This window comes from Papilio xuthus, unplaced genomic scaffold, assembly GCF_000836235.2.
Source record: "Papilio xuthus unplaced genomic scaffold, Pxut_1.1 DF828177.1, whole genome shotgun sequence".
Lineage (NCBI taxonomy): Eukaryota > Metazoa > Arthropoda > Insecta > Lepidoptera > Papilionidae > Papilio > Papilio xuthus.
In genome coordinates, this window is record NW_013530472.1 from 316788 (window position 1) to 332435 (window position 15648).

General features: G+C 34.7%; 1 protein-coding gene across 2 annotated transcripts in view; it reads left to right on the plus strand.

Moving 5' to 3' along the window:
- The window catches only part of LOC106113903 (adenylate cyclase type 6), an 85786-nt gene extending 71621 nt beyond the window's left edge, over nucleotides 1-14165 (plus strand). For both annotated transcript variants that reach the window (XM_013306962.1, XM_013306961.1), the window contains exons 13-31: nucleotides 1-8; nucleotides 4010-4156; nucleotides 5603-5761; nucleotides 5891-6035; nucleotides 6502-6599; nucleotides 8002-8152; nucleotides 8530-8627; nucleotides 8827-8911; nucleotides 9293-9409; nucleotides 9611-9688; nucleotides 9777-9937; nucleotides 10022-10161; nucleotides 10332-10441; nucleotides 10571-10790; nucleotides 10967-11098; nucleotides 11306-11430; nucleotides 11967-12119; nucleotides 12307-12463; nucleotides 12793-14165. In XM_013306962.1, coding sequence (XP_013162416.1) covers nucleotides 1-8; nucleotides 4010-4156; nucleotides 5603-5761; nucleotides 5891-6035; nucleotides 6502-6599; nucleotides 8002-8152; nucleotides 8530-8627; nucleotides 8827-8911; nucleotides 9293-9409; nucleotides 9611-9688; nucleotides 9777-9937; nucleotides 10022-10161; nucleotides 10332-10441; nucleotides 10571-10790; nucleotides 10967-11098; nucleotides 11306-11430; nucleotides 11967-12119; nucleotides 12307-12463; nucleotides 12793-13202 — 2694 coding nt within the window. In that variant the 3' untranslated portion in view covers nucleotides 13203-14165. The remainder of the gene's footprint in view (nucleotides 9-4009; nucleotides 4157-5602; nucleotides 5762-5890; nucleotides 6036-6501; nucleotides 6600-8001; nucleotides 8153-8529; nucleotides 8628-8826; nucleotides 8912-9292; nucleotides 9410-9610; nucleotides 9689-9776; nucleotides 9938-10021; nucleotides 10162-10331; nucleotides 10442-10570; nucleotides 10791-10966; nucleotides 11099-11305; nucleotides 11431-11966; nucleotides 12120-12306; nucleotides 12464-12792) is intronic.
- The last annotated feature ends 1483 nt before the right edge of the window (nucleotides 14166-15648 follow it).

Consider the following 15648-nt stretch of genomic DNA (forward strand, 5'->3'; position numbering starts at 1 on the left):
TTCGCCCGGTCAGTGCTCACTTTTAATTATATTATACTAGTCGAGTATTCTATATTTCATTAAAATGTTACATTTACTTTTACTAACTCTAACAAATGTAAAAGCTTTTGAGAATAGACGTTTGTATTATTGATATTTTCTCAGTTGTTGCGTAAATGTGATAAAAATATACAAGAATTGTTTCAAAGTAATGAAATGTATCAAATTATTATATTTAAACTCTTACGAGATCACTGTACTGATAACATGTATTTCCCATTAATTATAATATTGTTGATATTCAGTGAAAGCCATAATTCAAGTTAATAAAAACATTCTTAACTGAATAATAACAACGAAGACATTGTACTTGCTTATATAAATATAAATAAGATAACAGCAATCAGAACATAAAGGAAAAGTTTACCCAGCTTGCCCTTTTGCACTAATACATCTACTTACAAATATGAACTGATTAATACATACCTAGTAGGTGCTCAGATGACTTTTAATATCATCATCATCACTTCACTAAATGTACCCTAAGTCAAGAGTGACTAGGTCATAGTCAACCTAGTAGCCTAGTGGAGTTTGCTTGACCTCAAACATCTGTGAAATTCTTCGCAGATATGTGCAGGTTGCATCACCGTAAGAACATCGGATAAATGTTCATATGTAAATCGAATATTGTCAAGCACAGTGGTACATGGCGGGATTCGAACCCAGGATCTGCAGATTGCATGTCAAGTGCTTAGCCCTTGAGCCACCGACGCTCTTATGAATTTTAATACGACTTACAACATTTTTAATATTCGCCACAATGTATACTTAGGTTAATATTTCCTTAAATATCTTCCATTAGGATTGGTCTTATATTTAATACTATATTTTGTTTAGGGATCTGCGAAATCTTGTACATGTAAATAAATAACCACTAGATAAGATAAGAAGGGTGAACCTTGTGTTTAAATAAGGTTACGTCGAGATATATGGCGCCGTAAAATGAAAAGGGATAAAGACATTAAAGCTACTTTTAATATAATAATATATTGTGTAACTCGAGCATTATACTTGGGATGGTGTAGTCTATTTTGATAGAAATAAGAAATTATAACTATCCATCTAAATAATTTTATTTTTCTGAGGCTGATTACAACTTATTAATAACATATACATCTGTATCATCAATTTAAACACTAAAACTTTCCAGAATAAATCCATAGACAACAGATAACATTTTTAGCCATTTAAATGAGTAAATGTAATTACGACTCGACCTCGACTATTCTATACTATTTAGGTTAGTTTAAATTTTTGTAAGCAATGAATTTGTAAAAGGCTTTTATATGGGTATTAAATCCAGACGTTTGTAATTAGTGTTAGCTTTAGTTTGAGAAACCTACACTAAGGGAAGATTTCAGAGGCCATTAAATATCTTTATGGATGCAATGTTACTAAATAAATGACTAATACTATAGTTAAAAGAGAATGTCCAGGATATAGAGTGATACACTTGAAAAGCAATTTGTTAGCAAACAACAGCACAACTAATAGTGTCACAGTATAAAGAAGTAGGGATGAATGTAAATAAGATTCAAACCTAAGCAAAGAACGGATAAAATCGGTATAAACAAAATAAATATGTATGCGGAGAAAAAAAGGTGAACGAAAATAAAATGGAATAAGGGTAACCAGAAGGTAGATATATTTATGACATATTGGAATGCGATTTTGAAAATGTTGTTTATACAAATGATTATGTTAAAACAGCGTATGGCCTGGCCTTATCTAGTCTAACAAAGATCTAACGCTGACTGCAAATATTCCGTCGAATGTTCGAATACATTTTATTTATTAGTCTGTACGTATTTTTTATCAGTTATACGAAAGGCATATATTTTTTATGCTCATTGTTCATGTTATTATTATGTAATAACTAGAATCCGCTATTTGTCTTTACATTTTACTTATTTCCATTCCCTAGAGTTATTTGTCTAAAAGATTTTGCTTTGTAAATTATTGAAAATCATATTTATATACAAAAGCATATATGTACTTTATGTAATTGGTAGACATGCCACGAGAGAATAAAAGGGAGTTTGAAAGGTCGGGTCGAGTGATTAAATTACTCACTAGTAGCTAGGACGTTATTTTTTTTTCATTTCGCTCCCTTGTGACTTAGTCGGTCTCATAGCATCTAATACAGTGCCGTTGAAAATTGTATATTCCCTAGCAATTATTACTCCTAATATCAAATATTACAAATAAAAAATTAGCAGACATACGGTTTTCAGATTTTCTTTTGATCTTGGTATGCTAGTTTTGTGTCTGGTAGCGATTTATTGAAGATTTTTTCCAATTTATAAATTTGTGTGGTTAAATCGTGCAACAAAATAAATAATCAAAGAGCATTTGTTGTGGTTTTTTGCGACTGATTTGTATAATCTATGAATGTGAGAATGGAGTTGCTTTTTTATTTATTTCTACGTATTAGCGGTACAGAAAATATACATTACATAAAGAGTATTTTGGGCGAGCGTGTTGGAGGACATCGTCGTTTCTGATGAATAGTCTTTTAAATCATCTCTCTCATTGTAGTAAGATTTCAATTAATTTACCTTCCGACATGTTTATTCATGGTATTGTGCTCTTTCCTTAAAGCAACCTTTTCAATTCTCTTTATTTATCGACATCAGAATACGCGCTACGAACAAAATAAAAAGTATTCTCCTGTTACAAATATTAAATTAATAAAGAATAAAAGATTTCTAATATTGTTTCGCTTATTTTTTTATGTTACCGCTTTAAAGTCATTGAACATTTGTTATATTTTCCGTTTTAATATTTTCATATTATACATATAATGATAATTTTTAAACAATTGTGAGTCAAAAATAAAAATAAAAATGTCTTCAAATTGAACGGCCAATGAAAACGCAGAAAATTTCGGTAACACGTAATAATAATTTTAACATTAAAAAGGGAACGTAATAAGAGTCCACCCGTCTACACGCAGACAATTTATAAAGGTGGCTGTGAGAGTTCTCCGTCCCCACGGACCGGCTCATCTCATTATTTATTCACGGCGTTAATAAATCTATAAAACTCGTTACAGTACGCATTACCTATAAAACAAAGCATTTTATAACGCAACGCTCGTAATAATGTTATTGGAACGGCTTTCAAAATGATTTTAGCAATGCGCTTCTCGTCTAACAATACACTATACGTTACCCTCTATAAAATATATTTAAACAAATTATATTTTAACTTTAAATAATTATAGAATTTTATATTATACAGTGTTAAGAATTCAATATTATTTAAATTATTTGAAAACCGCTTGAAACTTACAAGATTGTAAAACAAACATAATCCTGGTTTAGCTTAGCATTCATCAGAATTATAGATCCAGATTTGAAAGTTAACCACCAAATCCGCGGTGGTTCCCATCACAGAGTTAGTTTGATACGATGTTCGTAAGTCAAAGTTTATTTAACTTTAAAGCAACTTCTTTAGTTTATCTGATAACTAACCACCTTATTAAATTGCATAAAATGCTTTTAGTTTTAACAGAATTAGTTGTTTCGAAACCGGGTTTTATTTATTATTTCATTATCATCATTTAAAATTGTAATTTTATAATAAAATAAAATGGATTCGTGTTTTTTTAACAGTGTTAATTAATAAATGATGGCTTCAAACACACCAACACCAACTAAACATCATTTTATTTAAATATGAATACTTCAAATGTCTTCAAACAAGCCGATTCGGTATCATGACTCAATGAACTTACATTATTATTCAGATTATTGTCCAATAAAATCACAAAGGTATAGGATTTTATAGAAGCTGTTTAGATGTTTATTAACTATCGCCAATTACATCGTCCGGTTGGAATTCAAACCAACCGATATAACTAGTGCCTTATCCGTTATGCCAAAGCATCTTGGTTCCCATCGCGATTTGTGCAGTTGTTTTGGAATTACTCATGATCTAATATTTATATGATTATTTATAAATGCAGTTTTGACCGGTTGGCTGCTGAACACCACTGCCTACGCATCAAACTCCTCGGCGACTGCTACTACTGCGTTTCGGGATTGCCGGAGGCGCGCGACGACCACGCCAAGTGCTGCGTCGAAATGGGCCTCGACATGATTGATGCCATTGCGTGAGTCTTACAATCATATAACTCTTTTCTCATCTCATTTGTTCTCACTACATTACCTTCCTGATACTTTATCCCTACAGAGGGTCGGTATAGTATGTACTACTCTTCCATACATCTGCATCAGCCCTTATATCTAAATTCACTTACTTCATATGCGTATCCTCTTTCAAACAATCCGTCTTTTGGTCTTTCTTTTGTTCTTGCTCGTTTACTTATTTTTTACCTGCCTACCTTTCCCATTGGATCCCAAATGACCTCACTTAATTAGGTATTTTTGAATTTCTTCAATCTTTTTCTTAATTGCCATCTCAGTAGTCTTTCCTGCTGCCCTTTCTCGCAGGTGTCCTTCACCTTAGGTCTATCAATGTGTGACTCCACATATCTAAGTTACAGTATATTTCTACCATTTTTAGTTCTCAATAAAATGATACTGTTACGTCATTTTTTTGGATCAAATAAAAAGTACACCGTAATAAAATGTTAAATGTCAAATCTTAAGTGCAAAGTGGGGTCATTCGTATTCGAAAAGTAAATCTATTGAAAACGTACATTCTTCGTAGAGAAAGAACGTTATAAATAGAGCTGTGACTATTTATCAATAACAAAATGTGTAGAAGTTGGTAATGATCAGAGTGATACAAGTAGAAGTTTATTTATAAAACTTTACAACTCAAATCTAGGTATTGATTATATCCACAAACTACGTAGTTACTTTGTTTAAACATATTACGTACCATTGAGTTTCGAATGACGTGACACTTGTATTATTATATATTGTTATTCCTTTATTTCTATTTATAATAACACAACTTATCGTCAGTAGAGTTTTACAGTAAATAATAAGCCGTCTAAGCTTGGTAACAAGGATTTTACTCCAACTGACAATTTTGTTGAAATCATTTACGAGTATTTTACTGAAACGCCGCCTAATGCAGTCCTTTGTACTGGTAATTACATTCCGAACCGGTAAAAGCCTGCGTAAATGCAAGCTTGCAACGGAACATCATTCTTCAATATCCTCCATTCCATGGACAGTTCTAACAAAGCTAACATTTGAATTTATCTTAAATTGTTTGAAATCTGTAACTTCAATTAAATCCGTGCTAATTTTATTTTCTGGCTCGATATTCCTATTCACAAATACGAAGTGCACGTTTCAAAAAGTTTTAAATGGCAGTTTGACATTTTAACGAACACTACCGTACAATTCACGAACCAAACTGAAACAAAACAATGCAGGATTGTGACTTGTTAACATTTCAATTTAATGATCAAAATACACATAGTTTGCTTTGATTAGTTCTATTACATTTTTCGTCTGACCTGATCTTTTGGTCTAGAAAGGAACCCGTATAATATTGGCTTTTGTCGTTCTAAAATATCTTAATTTATGGAATTTGTGTAATTTTCTAAGTTTATTTATAAGGTTCTGTTTGGCTTATGCAGTCTGGTCCGCGAAGTAACCGGTGTGAACGTAAACATGCGCGTGGGGATCCACACTGGGCGAGTGCACTGCGTCGTGCTGGGTCTCCGCAAATGGCAGTTCGACGTCTGGTCCAATGACGTCACCCTCGCCAACTACATGGAGAGTGGCGGCCTCGCTGGGTAAGATAACATTTGTATACCACTTGTGGATCATTCATATATATAATATGTGAGCCTTTCATTTCACTGGTAACATCATATATTTGCTGTCTTTAAAAAGCTTATATTACATATGCGGTACGTGTACAGACGAGTGCACATCACTCGCGAGACCCTGCAGTGCCTCGGTGATGACTACCGAGTGGAGCCAGGCAACGGCGACCAGAGGAACGCCTACCTTAAGGACCACAACATCGAGACCTTCCTCATCGTACCTGACGATACCAGCCGAGTTGTAAGTTCTTTTATTACACGTCTGACGAGGCGCTAAAATGTGGGGAGTATTTTCTTCACGCTTCACGCGTTCTATGTGGTCACGGTATTAAATATAATACAACAACTTTATTAAATTACTGTTATTAAAATTTATTTACATTAATTATGAATATAAAAATATATATATTTATCTTTATCAATACACACGAATGAATAAGTTACTAAAGTTATGGAAAACATGACAGCTGTATCAGCAATGTTTATGATTTTAGAAAAAGCAAAAATCCTGGCAATAAAGTTAAAACCCTTTGCTTCGCAGAATTTACTATGAAGGCTCATTTTACGAGAAAATAATATATACTTTATTTCTGAATACACAAGTACTTCTGAAATATTATTTTAAAGAAATTCTAGTTGTGAAAAGGCCCTGCGAGTGTGTATGTTAAGGGATAGAATGATTTGAACGGCCTAATGTTTTGTTTTAGGACACGAAACCAGCGCAGCCGTCGGCCGCCAACGGCAATGTGTCGAAGGAAATGCGCGTCATGGGACACGGATCGCAACATGGGAAGCATTCATCTAAGTTAGTACATTGTATAATATTGTATACTATATTATCATCAAGAAATTATGCGAAACTTCCTTTAGATTTCATGGTGCGAAAGATTTAGGAAGTACAATAGATCTATCAATCTAGCTGAAAGTTGATAAAAAAAAACAAAAAAAATATATATATGTATATTTAAAATACAAAATACAACTGCAATTTCTGACCGACAACTAACTAACTGTCTGTTTTTATTTATATTTTTAGTTAAACCTAATTTCTTTTTTAAGCACGCTAGTTTGAAATTAAAACAAACACTCAATATACTTTTCTAAACAAAGCCGTGGGCTTTATCTAGTAACAAATAATTTATTCGATAAACAAATCCCGTTCATTCGCTCCAGGACAACGGTTCGTTTGTCTTTATTACCTAAAGACGCGTAACATTTAACTTGGCTAAAACAATTTGTCTTGAGTCGTTATGTTAACGTGTAAATCGTTCGATCGTTTAGTAATTGCTGTTGTAAAATCTAATTTACTTCATTTTATAATTAACGTAATCCTTATTAAACTCAATAAAATTTATTTTACTTATTTTAAACGAAATTGTTTGTTTTAAGATGAAAATACAAGAGAATATGTTTCCCGACATAGTATTTTACTCTATTCTGTACGTTGTTAGAAAACCGAAGGTCATAAAGTTAATCTAGTTATAAATTGTATGCTACTATACAAAATACGTGTTGGTTTTCTTTTACGTTTCAAATAAGAAATGAAGATAAAAGTAAATAATGGAAAAGTTATAAAGTCAACTTCAAATTAATTTACTTTTCGCTCCTCTCTCCTACGTCCTGTTTTTATTTTTTAAGACAGCGAGCTCGGTCAGAGTGCACAGGGCACGCAACTTTTCAATTTCAATTAAGTTGAGATCTTTCCCTTGCGGCCATTTCTTATATCTTTCTTTTCGGTAGAGTCGGGCTAAGAAAGGAAGGAAATTCGGGAGAAATGTTAGCACGACTCGATATTGTAGTTTTAAGATCCCACGTTCAAATACTGTGAAAATGTCGACGACATTTCCCACCAATAAGTTTCAACGTCGCCACAATCACACAGAACGGAGTGGCGCGATATTAAACTGAAGTTACTACTGCGACCCTGTGATATACTATTTAAGCAGTTTCTGTCTGAGAAAACTAAATAGTTATTCAACATAAATCGCGCGACATGACGTTCGCTATAATAGTCATCAATGGTGTTACCCAAACGATTATCAAGAAATTATGTTAAATTAAGGTTTTTTTTTAACTAAATTGTTTGGATATATGGACTTTTAATTATAAAAACTCAACCTGTAAAACGCTCCATAAACATTATTCAAATCTCTAAAATTGCATTTGCAGAATTTTATAAGATTTATTTTTATTAACATTTCGAATAGGGTTGATACAAACAATGAAAATAAGAAACCCGAGGACGAAGTGAACGAGTACCTGATGAAAGCGATCGACGCGCGATCCATCGACCGTCTGCGCGCCGAGCACTGCCAGCCGTTCACTCTCATCTTCCGGGACGGGAACTTAGAATGCAAGGTAAACTTTTTCACATGCACACTCAGTGGCTACTACACTTCATACTAATTATATCGGGCCCCATATGAGTGACAGTCATTACAGATCTTATCAAGAACTACTCCGACACTATTAATCCTATAACATATAATTAATTGTAAAGCCGAGAAAGGCTCTTCAATACTGCAAGTGTAAGATAATATGTGATGCTCATGGACTACGGATAAGTGGAATATCCGATGAAGATAGATGTAGACCGTTACTTACAAGAACATTTTAATGTACCTTCGTCGTTGAGTTTTATACGTACTCCTGTAAACGGTAGAATGCGCAAATCAATCAATAACATAACATCTTCAATAACAAGATCGTGCTCAGTGAGATGAATTTCCTTACAGTACACCAATGAACCCGACCGAATGCTGAAGGTATATTTCATATGTACCGTCGTTGTCTACATCGCAATTGTCATCATTCAACTATTTATCTTCGGCATGTAAGTTATCCTACATATTATAAATGTTATTTTGCACAAATTTTCTGATTTCCAGCAAATACCTGGCTAATTTCTTTATAACTTGCGTTGATTTTGTCCCCCTAGTGCTATCGACTGTTTTAGATGTAATATCATAACATGAAATGCAATAATATGTTATTAACAGATTAAAATCAAAGAACTGCATCTTTTCTTGCAGCACTCCTATCGTTATTACGACTATCGCAACCGGCTGCATCATCGTTCTCTGCTGCACCTACGTCATCCTTTGCATTGATTTTAAAGTAAGACCTTAGATTACTAGCCAACATAAATTTAAATTTAATACCTAAGAACTATATCGTTCTATCCTAAATAGAAGACAAAGCTATAAATTTTCAAACAACAAAATACCATATTTGAACAAAAGTGTATTTTTAAATTTAGCCTTACGTAATACTGCTGTAAATTTATATAAATTTTTCTCGGCAAAAACAAACGTTAGTGGCAGACAGCGTCTGCATTTCACATCCCAAACGATATGGAAATGACAGATCCTGTCTCTCGTTAATGTATTTCCATTTTATTATGAATCCAATTTTTCAAATAAATGTTGCGTATTTACTTGAAAACCAATGGCACAGGTATCATCGAGACAATCTTTGCAATTGACGTAAATGTTATAGTGTACCAGTCCCCGCACGAAGGAAGCCTCGCGCCGCATCCACAGCAACCGGACCTTAGCCCAACTGATATCCTTCCTGATTGTCAGCACCGTTGTCATGCAGATTCAAGTTATCATGGTGAGTTATTACTTTTATGTGTCGTCATATCTTTAGTCTACTTATAGTTTATCTATGCATGTCCACCAACAAATTTGTTTAACTGATGAAACCTCGAATATACGAGTAAATAATAAAAAAATCTATGGTCTCCATATCCTATAGCCCTAAGACATTCCGAGGAAGTACTTAAATCTAGCACCATGTCTTCTTAATTTTCAGGCGATGGACGCGAGCATTCGCTACAACGTTCAGGTGTACACGCCGCGGGAAGATTATTGCACCCATGACCTTAATGAGGTGATTAATTATTGTCTGTAAAATTTACTGGTTATTTTATAATCAGTTACAATATCAATTTAAAATATTTGTTGTCTTCTGTTTATAGTACTACCTACAGTTGACTCTGATAGCGATGTTCGTGTGCGCTGTGCACCAGATCCTGATAACCATGGTGAAGACCATCCTCTTGGCAGTCACCTGCTTCACCTACGTCGCCATCACCGCGCACCAGCATCTCTACTTCGAAGGCAACTACCTCGACTACCAGTAAGTCATTGTCACCATATTAAACTGATATGTGATATATTCTTTTATTTTGTAATAAATAAACATTGACGATCAACTTGACAGAAACAAATGCAACGTCGACTGGAACCAGCAATGGATAAACATCGTAACAGCTATCGGTGCAACGATTGCTCTTTTACTCCACTCCCAGCAAACAGAAAGCACCTACCGCCTCGATTTCATCTGGAAACTACAGGCTAATGGTAATATAATGGCTAATTAGAATACTCATAAGTTACAAGTACTGCTACTGAAAGTATCTTCCCGGACTTAAACTATTCAAGACCACAATTTATTTTCACAAATTTTCTTACGCAAATCTTATCTCTAATCTCATATTGATATTATGTCTATATTTTCGGCGCCGTTACAGAGGAAAAGGAAGATATGGAACACCTAGAGGCATACAATCGCAAATTGTTGGCTAACATCTTGCCCGAGCATGTCGCCCAGCACTTCCTCTGCAGCGACAAGAACATCGATGTAAGTAATGGTCGCACGTGTGTAACGCATATGGAAATATAACGTTTACTTATTTATATGGATCGTCTTCAGAAAATCTTTCAATAAAGTTAACAATTTGTTATTTAGCCTCTTATTTAATTTCGTTAGGAACTGTACCACGAGCAGTGCGAGTCAGTGTGCGTTATGTTCGCTTCGATCCCGAACTTTTCTGAATTCTACGTGGAGCTCGAGGGCAACAACGAGGGTGTGGAATGTCTCCGTCTTCTTAACGAGATCATCGCGGACTTTGACGAGATCCTGGCCGAGGAACGCTTCAGATACATCGAGAAGATCAAAAGTACCGGCGCTACTTACATGGCCGCCTCAGGTATACTAATTCAAATTAATAAATATTCATAAAAACCACTCATTGTATTTTAAAGTCTTATACATACGTGGTAAGCCAAAAATTATGTACGAACACAAAACAGAATAAAGATTGTTAAACATCCTTGAGAATGTTTCTATTGAAAAATTATAAAATGTAATGTATCCGGTGATCAGGTCTGACGGCAGCCACCCGCGACCTGATCGGCTACCGACACGTGACTGCGATGGCTGACTACGCGCTGCGTCTCCGCGACCAGCTGCAATACGTCAACGAACATTCCTTCAACAGCTTCCGCATCCGGATAGGTAAGATTGCACATAAATATAACAATAACATAGAAACAATGCTGCTTTGCGTTTTCTATAAGCCATTGCGAATTGCGAATATATTGTAGTAAAATTCTCTGCCGCTACTGCAATTTTCTTAACTTTTGAAATGGTAACTCGTTCGAGAAAGTGTTAGGCAAGTGTAGGGCTGACTATGCGACTCAACAAATATTTATTGTTGAACAGGCATCAACATCGGGGCCGTAGTTGCTGGGGTGATCGGAGCGCGCAAACCGCAGTACGACATCTGGGGCAATGCCGTCAACGTCGCCTCTCGTATGGACTCCACCGGGCTACCAGATCACATCCAGGTGAGATTCGGCTACAAAGTTTGTGCCTTCAATGAGTTTTTCTAACTTATAAAATTGACATACTCTCAACTACTTACAACTCGAGACTCTGAGTTCACACTCATTAAAAATATCACTATTAAGGAACCTATAATTGTGAATTTTTGTGTTTTACATTGCTTATGTCATCGACTGTTTATATTAAGCTATCCTCACGTAAGTAATTAGCATATTGTTTCTTAATATTTGTAAATTTTTTCACAGTTCTGTTATTGGCTGTGCGTATAATGTTTGCGTGCTCAATATTGCGAATACTTACTCAATGTTACTTGCACTCGCTTATGCTAAGCGCATATTCCCAATAATGGTCACAATCGCGAATGTTTGATCAACTATTTTTATTGTGCTGTTAGTGAATAATTAATCAATCTATAAAACTTAAGCTTAGTCTGTTGTAAGCCAAGTTACAACCGGCTTAGCTTTCAGTTGATCTATTGATTCTCATCAATCAAAATAATTTATTTTGTTTGTGGCAATTCGCTATTTTGGGATCGTAGGTAACGCAAGAGGTTTATGACATACTGTCTACCCGCGGCTACCGCCTGCGCTGCCGCGGTAACGTCGACGTCAAGGGCAAGGGCAACATGGTCACTTTCTTCCTAGAGGGGATCGGTGACACGATTGCACCAACCATCTCTGATCTCTACTCGGTGAGTGTCATGAAATGTTACGTAATGTATGTACATACTAGTTTTACCCTTACTGTTTGCACACTCGCAAAACTGTTAGTATAACGAAGCAACAAGGTACCCACAATGGCTTTATTGTAATATTGCCAAAAAAATAATTTGTATTTGACTAAGACATACTTATTTATATCATAATACAATTTTTAAGAACCCAATTCCATCGACTTCTTCTGACCGCAACGGCGGGAGTGGTGCCGGCGCCGTGGTTGCGCGTTGCGAGCCGCGCCGCGCCGAGTTGGACACTCTCTCCGAAGGCTGCACTGACGAGGACGGCGGGCCCTCTCCTCGTGCGTCCATCCCGCGAGGTCAGTATAATGAGAGCACTTGTACAAATGTTATTAGTAGACGATGTCATTTTCAAGGCTAATTTATACATCTTTGTCAAATTTCAGCGAGATCCAAGCAGCCGTTCTAGAGATATCTTCTAACAAACATCCCTCCATCCATCCATTCATCCATTTATCTATGCATCCATCCAAAGATTCGCATTTATAATGTTAGTAAGAGAAGTTTCTAAAACAATTTATTAAAGAAGTAAATTTAATCCTCAAGACATGCCATTTAGGTTACATCATTAGCATGCAGTGAATACGCTGGGCGACGATATGAACATAATACATGTAAATATTTGCAGACAACGCAGGCGGGTCATCGAGCTTGCAGCTGTCTTACAATGGTTCGTCGTCCCGGGAGAGCCTGGCGAGCGCAGTGCGCGCGCGCGTGCAGCAGCGGCTGCAGCGGCCGCTCTCCCTCATCGACGAGCCCACCTTGCCCGCACTTCTCTCCATCATCAAGTCAAAGGCATACTCCTTGGAATTTGACAGCGCCTTCTTCCAAGACGAAACGAGACGCACAAATTCACCACTGGCCCAAATCCAGAAGCGAGTTTCGGGATCTGAAAACATTGACAGAGTCGAGATAATAGTCAATAGGCAAGGACCGCGCCGCGTGGTCAGCATGGCCGATGTTGTCTTTAACAGGCAACGTCCCACAACGAGCAGCGCTCCCATCAACATCATCGAGAATCCCATGAACGCAATATAAATTTATTGATTTATGTTTTCCTTCATGTAATCTGTTATGACAAAATGGAATAATTTTATCTACAACATCTTGCACTGAAGGAAAATATTATTGTAAATAATCTAATGTAAAAAATAGTGTATACATCATTGACTGACTTCTCACCTAACATCAGGTAGGATCGCGGTCAAGCGCTGTTTTATTAATCGTAAAAAAAAACTCATATAAATAAAACAGTGCTTGACTGTTTGTTCATTTGTTTCATCAAAATTTAAATCGAAAATATCACGGCTTTAACTTAATGAATTTATTTATGCAATTCAAAATCGGCTTTCAAATTAGCCGGACTTGACGTTTTATAAAGACTGAATTTATACAATGAAATTAAAACTAACTACGTTTCCTCGAAACATGACTTACTCTTATCGAATTTATGACACGTAACTTGTATATAAAAGTGGACATTGGCTGAAAGATTTGTTGTTTATTGTAAAGTGATTGTGATTGCTAATATGAGGGTAATAAAGATAATCAAGGATTTTTGGTGAACTGTGTGTGGCAATTTCGGCTGCTATTTGTAAATAAGTTTATTTTAAGAAGGTAAGTCTATTTGTCGATATCTCTAGGTAAACTGTCAGACCATAAGTATCTGTATATATGTATTCACTTATAGTATATGACATCAGTAATGGTTTCAAGTTTTTTCGTAAAAAAATAATTAAAAACTAACAAAAAAAAAATTTCGGTTGATTTTGTTATAAACTTGAAACCATCTTTATCAGTATTAACGCCTCCATCTGCAATAGAAGCTGTTTTCATAATAATTCCCACGTTTTCTTCTCTTTACATAGTATTTTTTTTGTACATATGTATATATATAGTAATGGCTCTGTTTACATTCACCCCCGACTGAACCTAGACTTACGTTTTATTACGTTTAGTGATATTATTAAACAGTTTTATTGATCTATCTGATATTTTAAACCTTTTATATTATTTGGACAATTATTTGAAAAAATTCTTAATTATTATGTTATATAATTTAGCTCATGAATTCGGCTATAAAAGGAAAAACAATCTCAAAGTCACTTTCTCATTAGATTTTATGATATTTCGCAATTTTGTAAATAGCTTACTTTATAAATATTTAATATCATATTCCTATTGACGTAATGTTTAATTATTAATAGATTAAGAGCTGAATATAAATCTACAGTAATGTAAATATTTCCATTTGAACAAGTTTTTTTTCTACACAAAATACATTTTTTTTTCTGATTCTATTCAAACATTTTTGGCAAGATTTGACTTTAAATACGCTACATCTTATAACTGGTAAAACGAAAAAAACTTTTATTGAATATTATTTTCTGGTCTTAAAAAAATCCCAATAAAAGCCGATTAGAAATTAACAAAACATACACAAATTTCTCTAAAGGTCTTACGATTTCTCTTTTGTTCCCGAATATTTTTATTAATCTGTTAGGGATACATAATTTTCGTAATACGGGTACTGAAAATTTGCTACTACCAAAATTACAACCAAATAATTATGAATACTGATGATACGTATACGATTTAATATTAGAAGATAATATTTTAGTATGATAGTATTAGATTAGGGTGTTACATAATATATATTTAAAGATAGAATAAGAAAATTTAACAGCGTATATGGCAATGTCAATGGCCGATTGTGAATTATTTAGCGATTTTTTACAATAACCTTCTCTCTATTTACAATGTAAATTCCTGTCATTCATTTGCAATTAGATCGTTAACGAACAACACATAATGAACTGTTATTTTAACGTATATAAACTGACTAAATTCACAATCGGTCGGTGACTTACATATACGCGTATGGACCGATGTTTGACATGTTTTAATAACTCAGCACAACCAAATTTCAGATATTGTATCATAGACTTTAAAGATCAAACACTAGTACATAAGTATCAGTCAGCATCGGTCCAATGTTGCGTATTCCCAAACGTTTCCGTGTAAACGCACGCTTATATGTAATTATTGCAACTTATACATTTTTTTTTACTATAAAATATATTACCCGGTTAAGATAAATTTTTCTGTTATCGTCACTGGGAATACGTCCAGTAAGTAAAACAAGATTTTACTTTGTTAAAGTGCGGTATAAATACAGGCGCCCACTTAGTGAATAGCGGATTGCGTCGCGTGTCTAAAGAACTCAAGATTTTTAATAAAATAAAAAGACGAGAGCGACAACTGAACGCTGGCGGCGGTGTTCCGTCTTTTTGCAGCATTTCTGAGATACTCTGTATCCCATAATAAACTTTTCCTTTTTTTTCTTTGGTTATTTACACGGGCCGTAAACTGGGCGCCTGGTAACACTTTCGTTACAGAAGGAGGACTAAAAATTAATCTTTACGTTTGGACGGAATTTTTGCATTTATTTAGTATGTTACAATTTTTTTTTATATATTTTTAT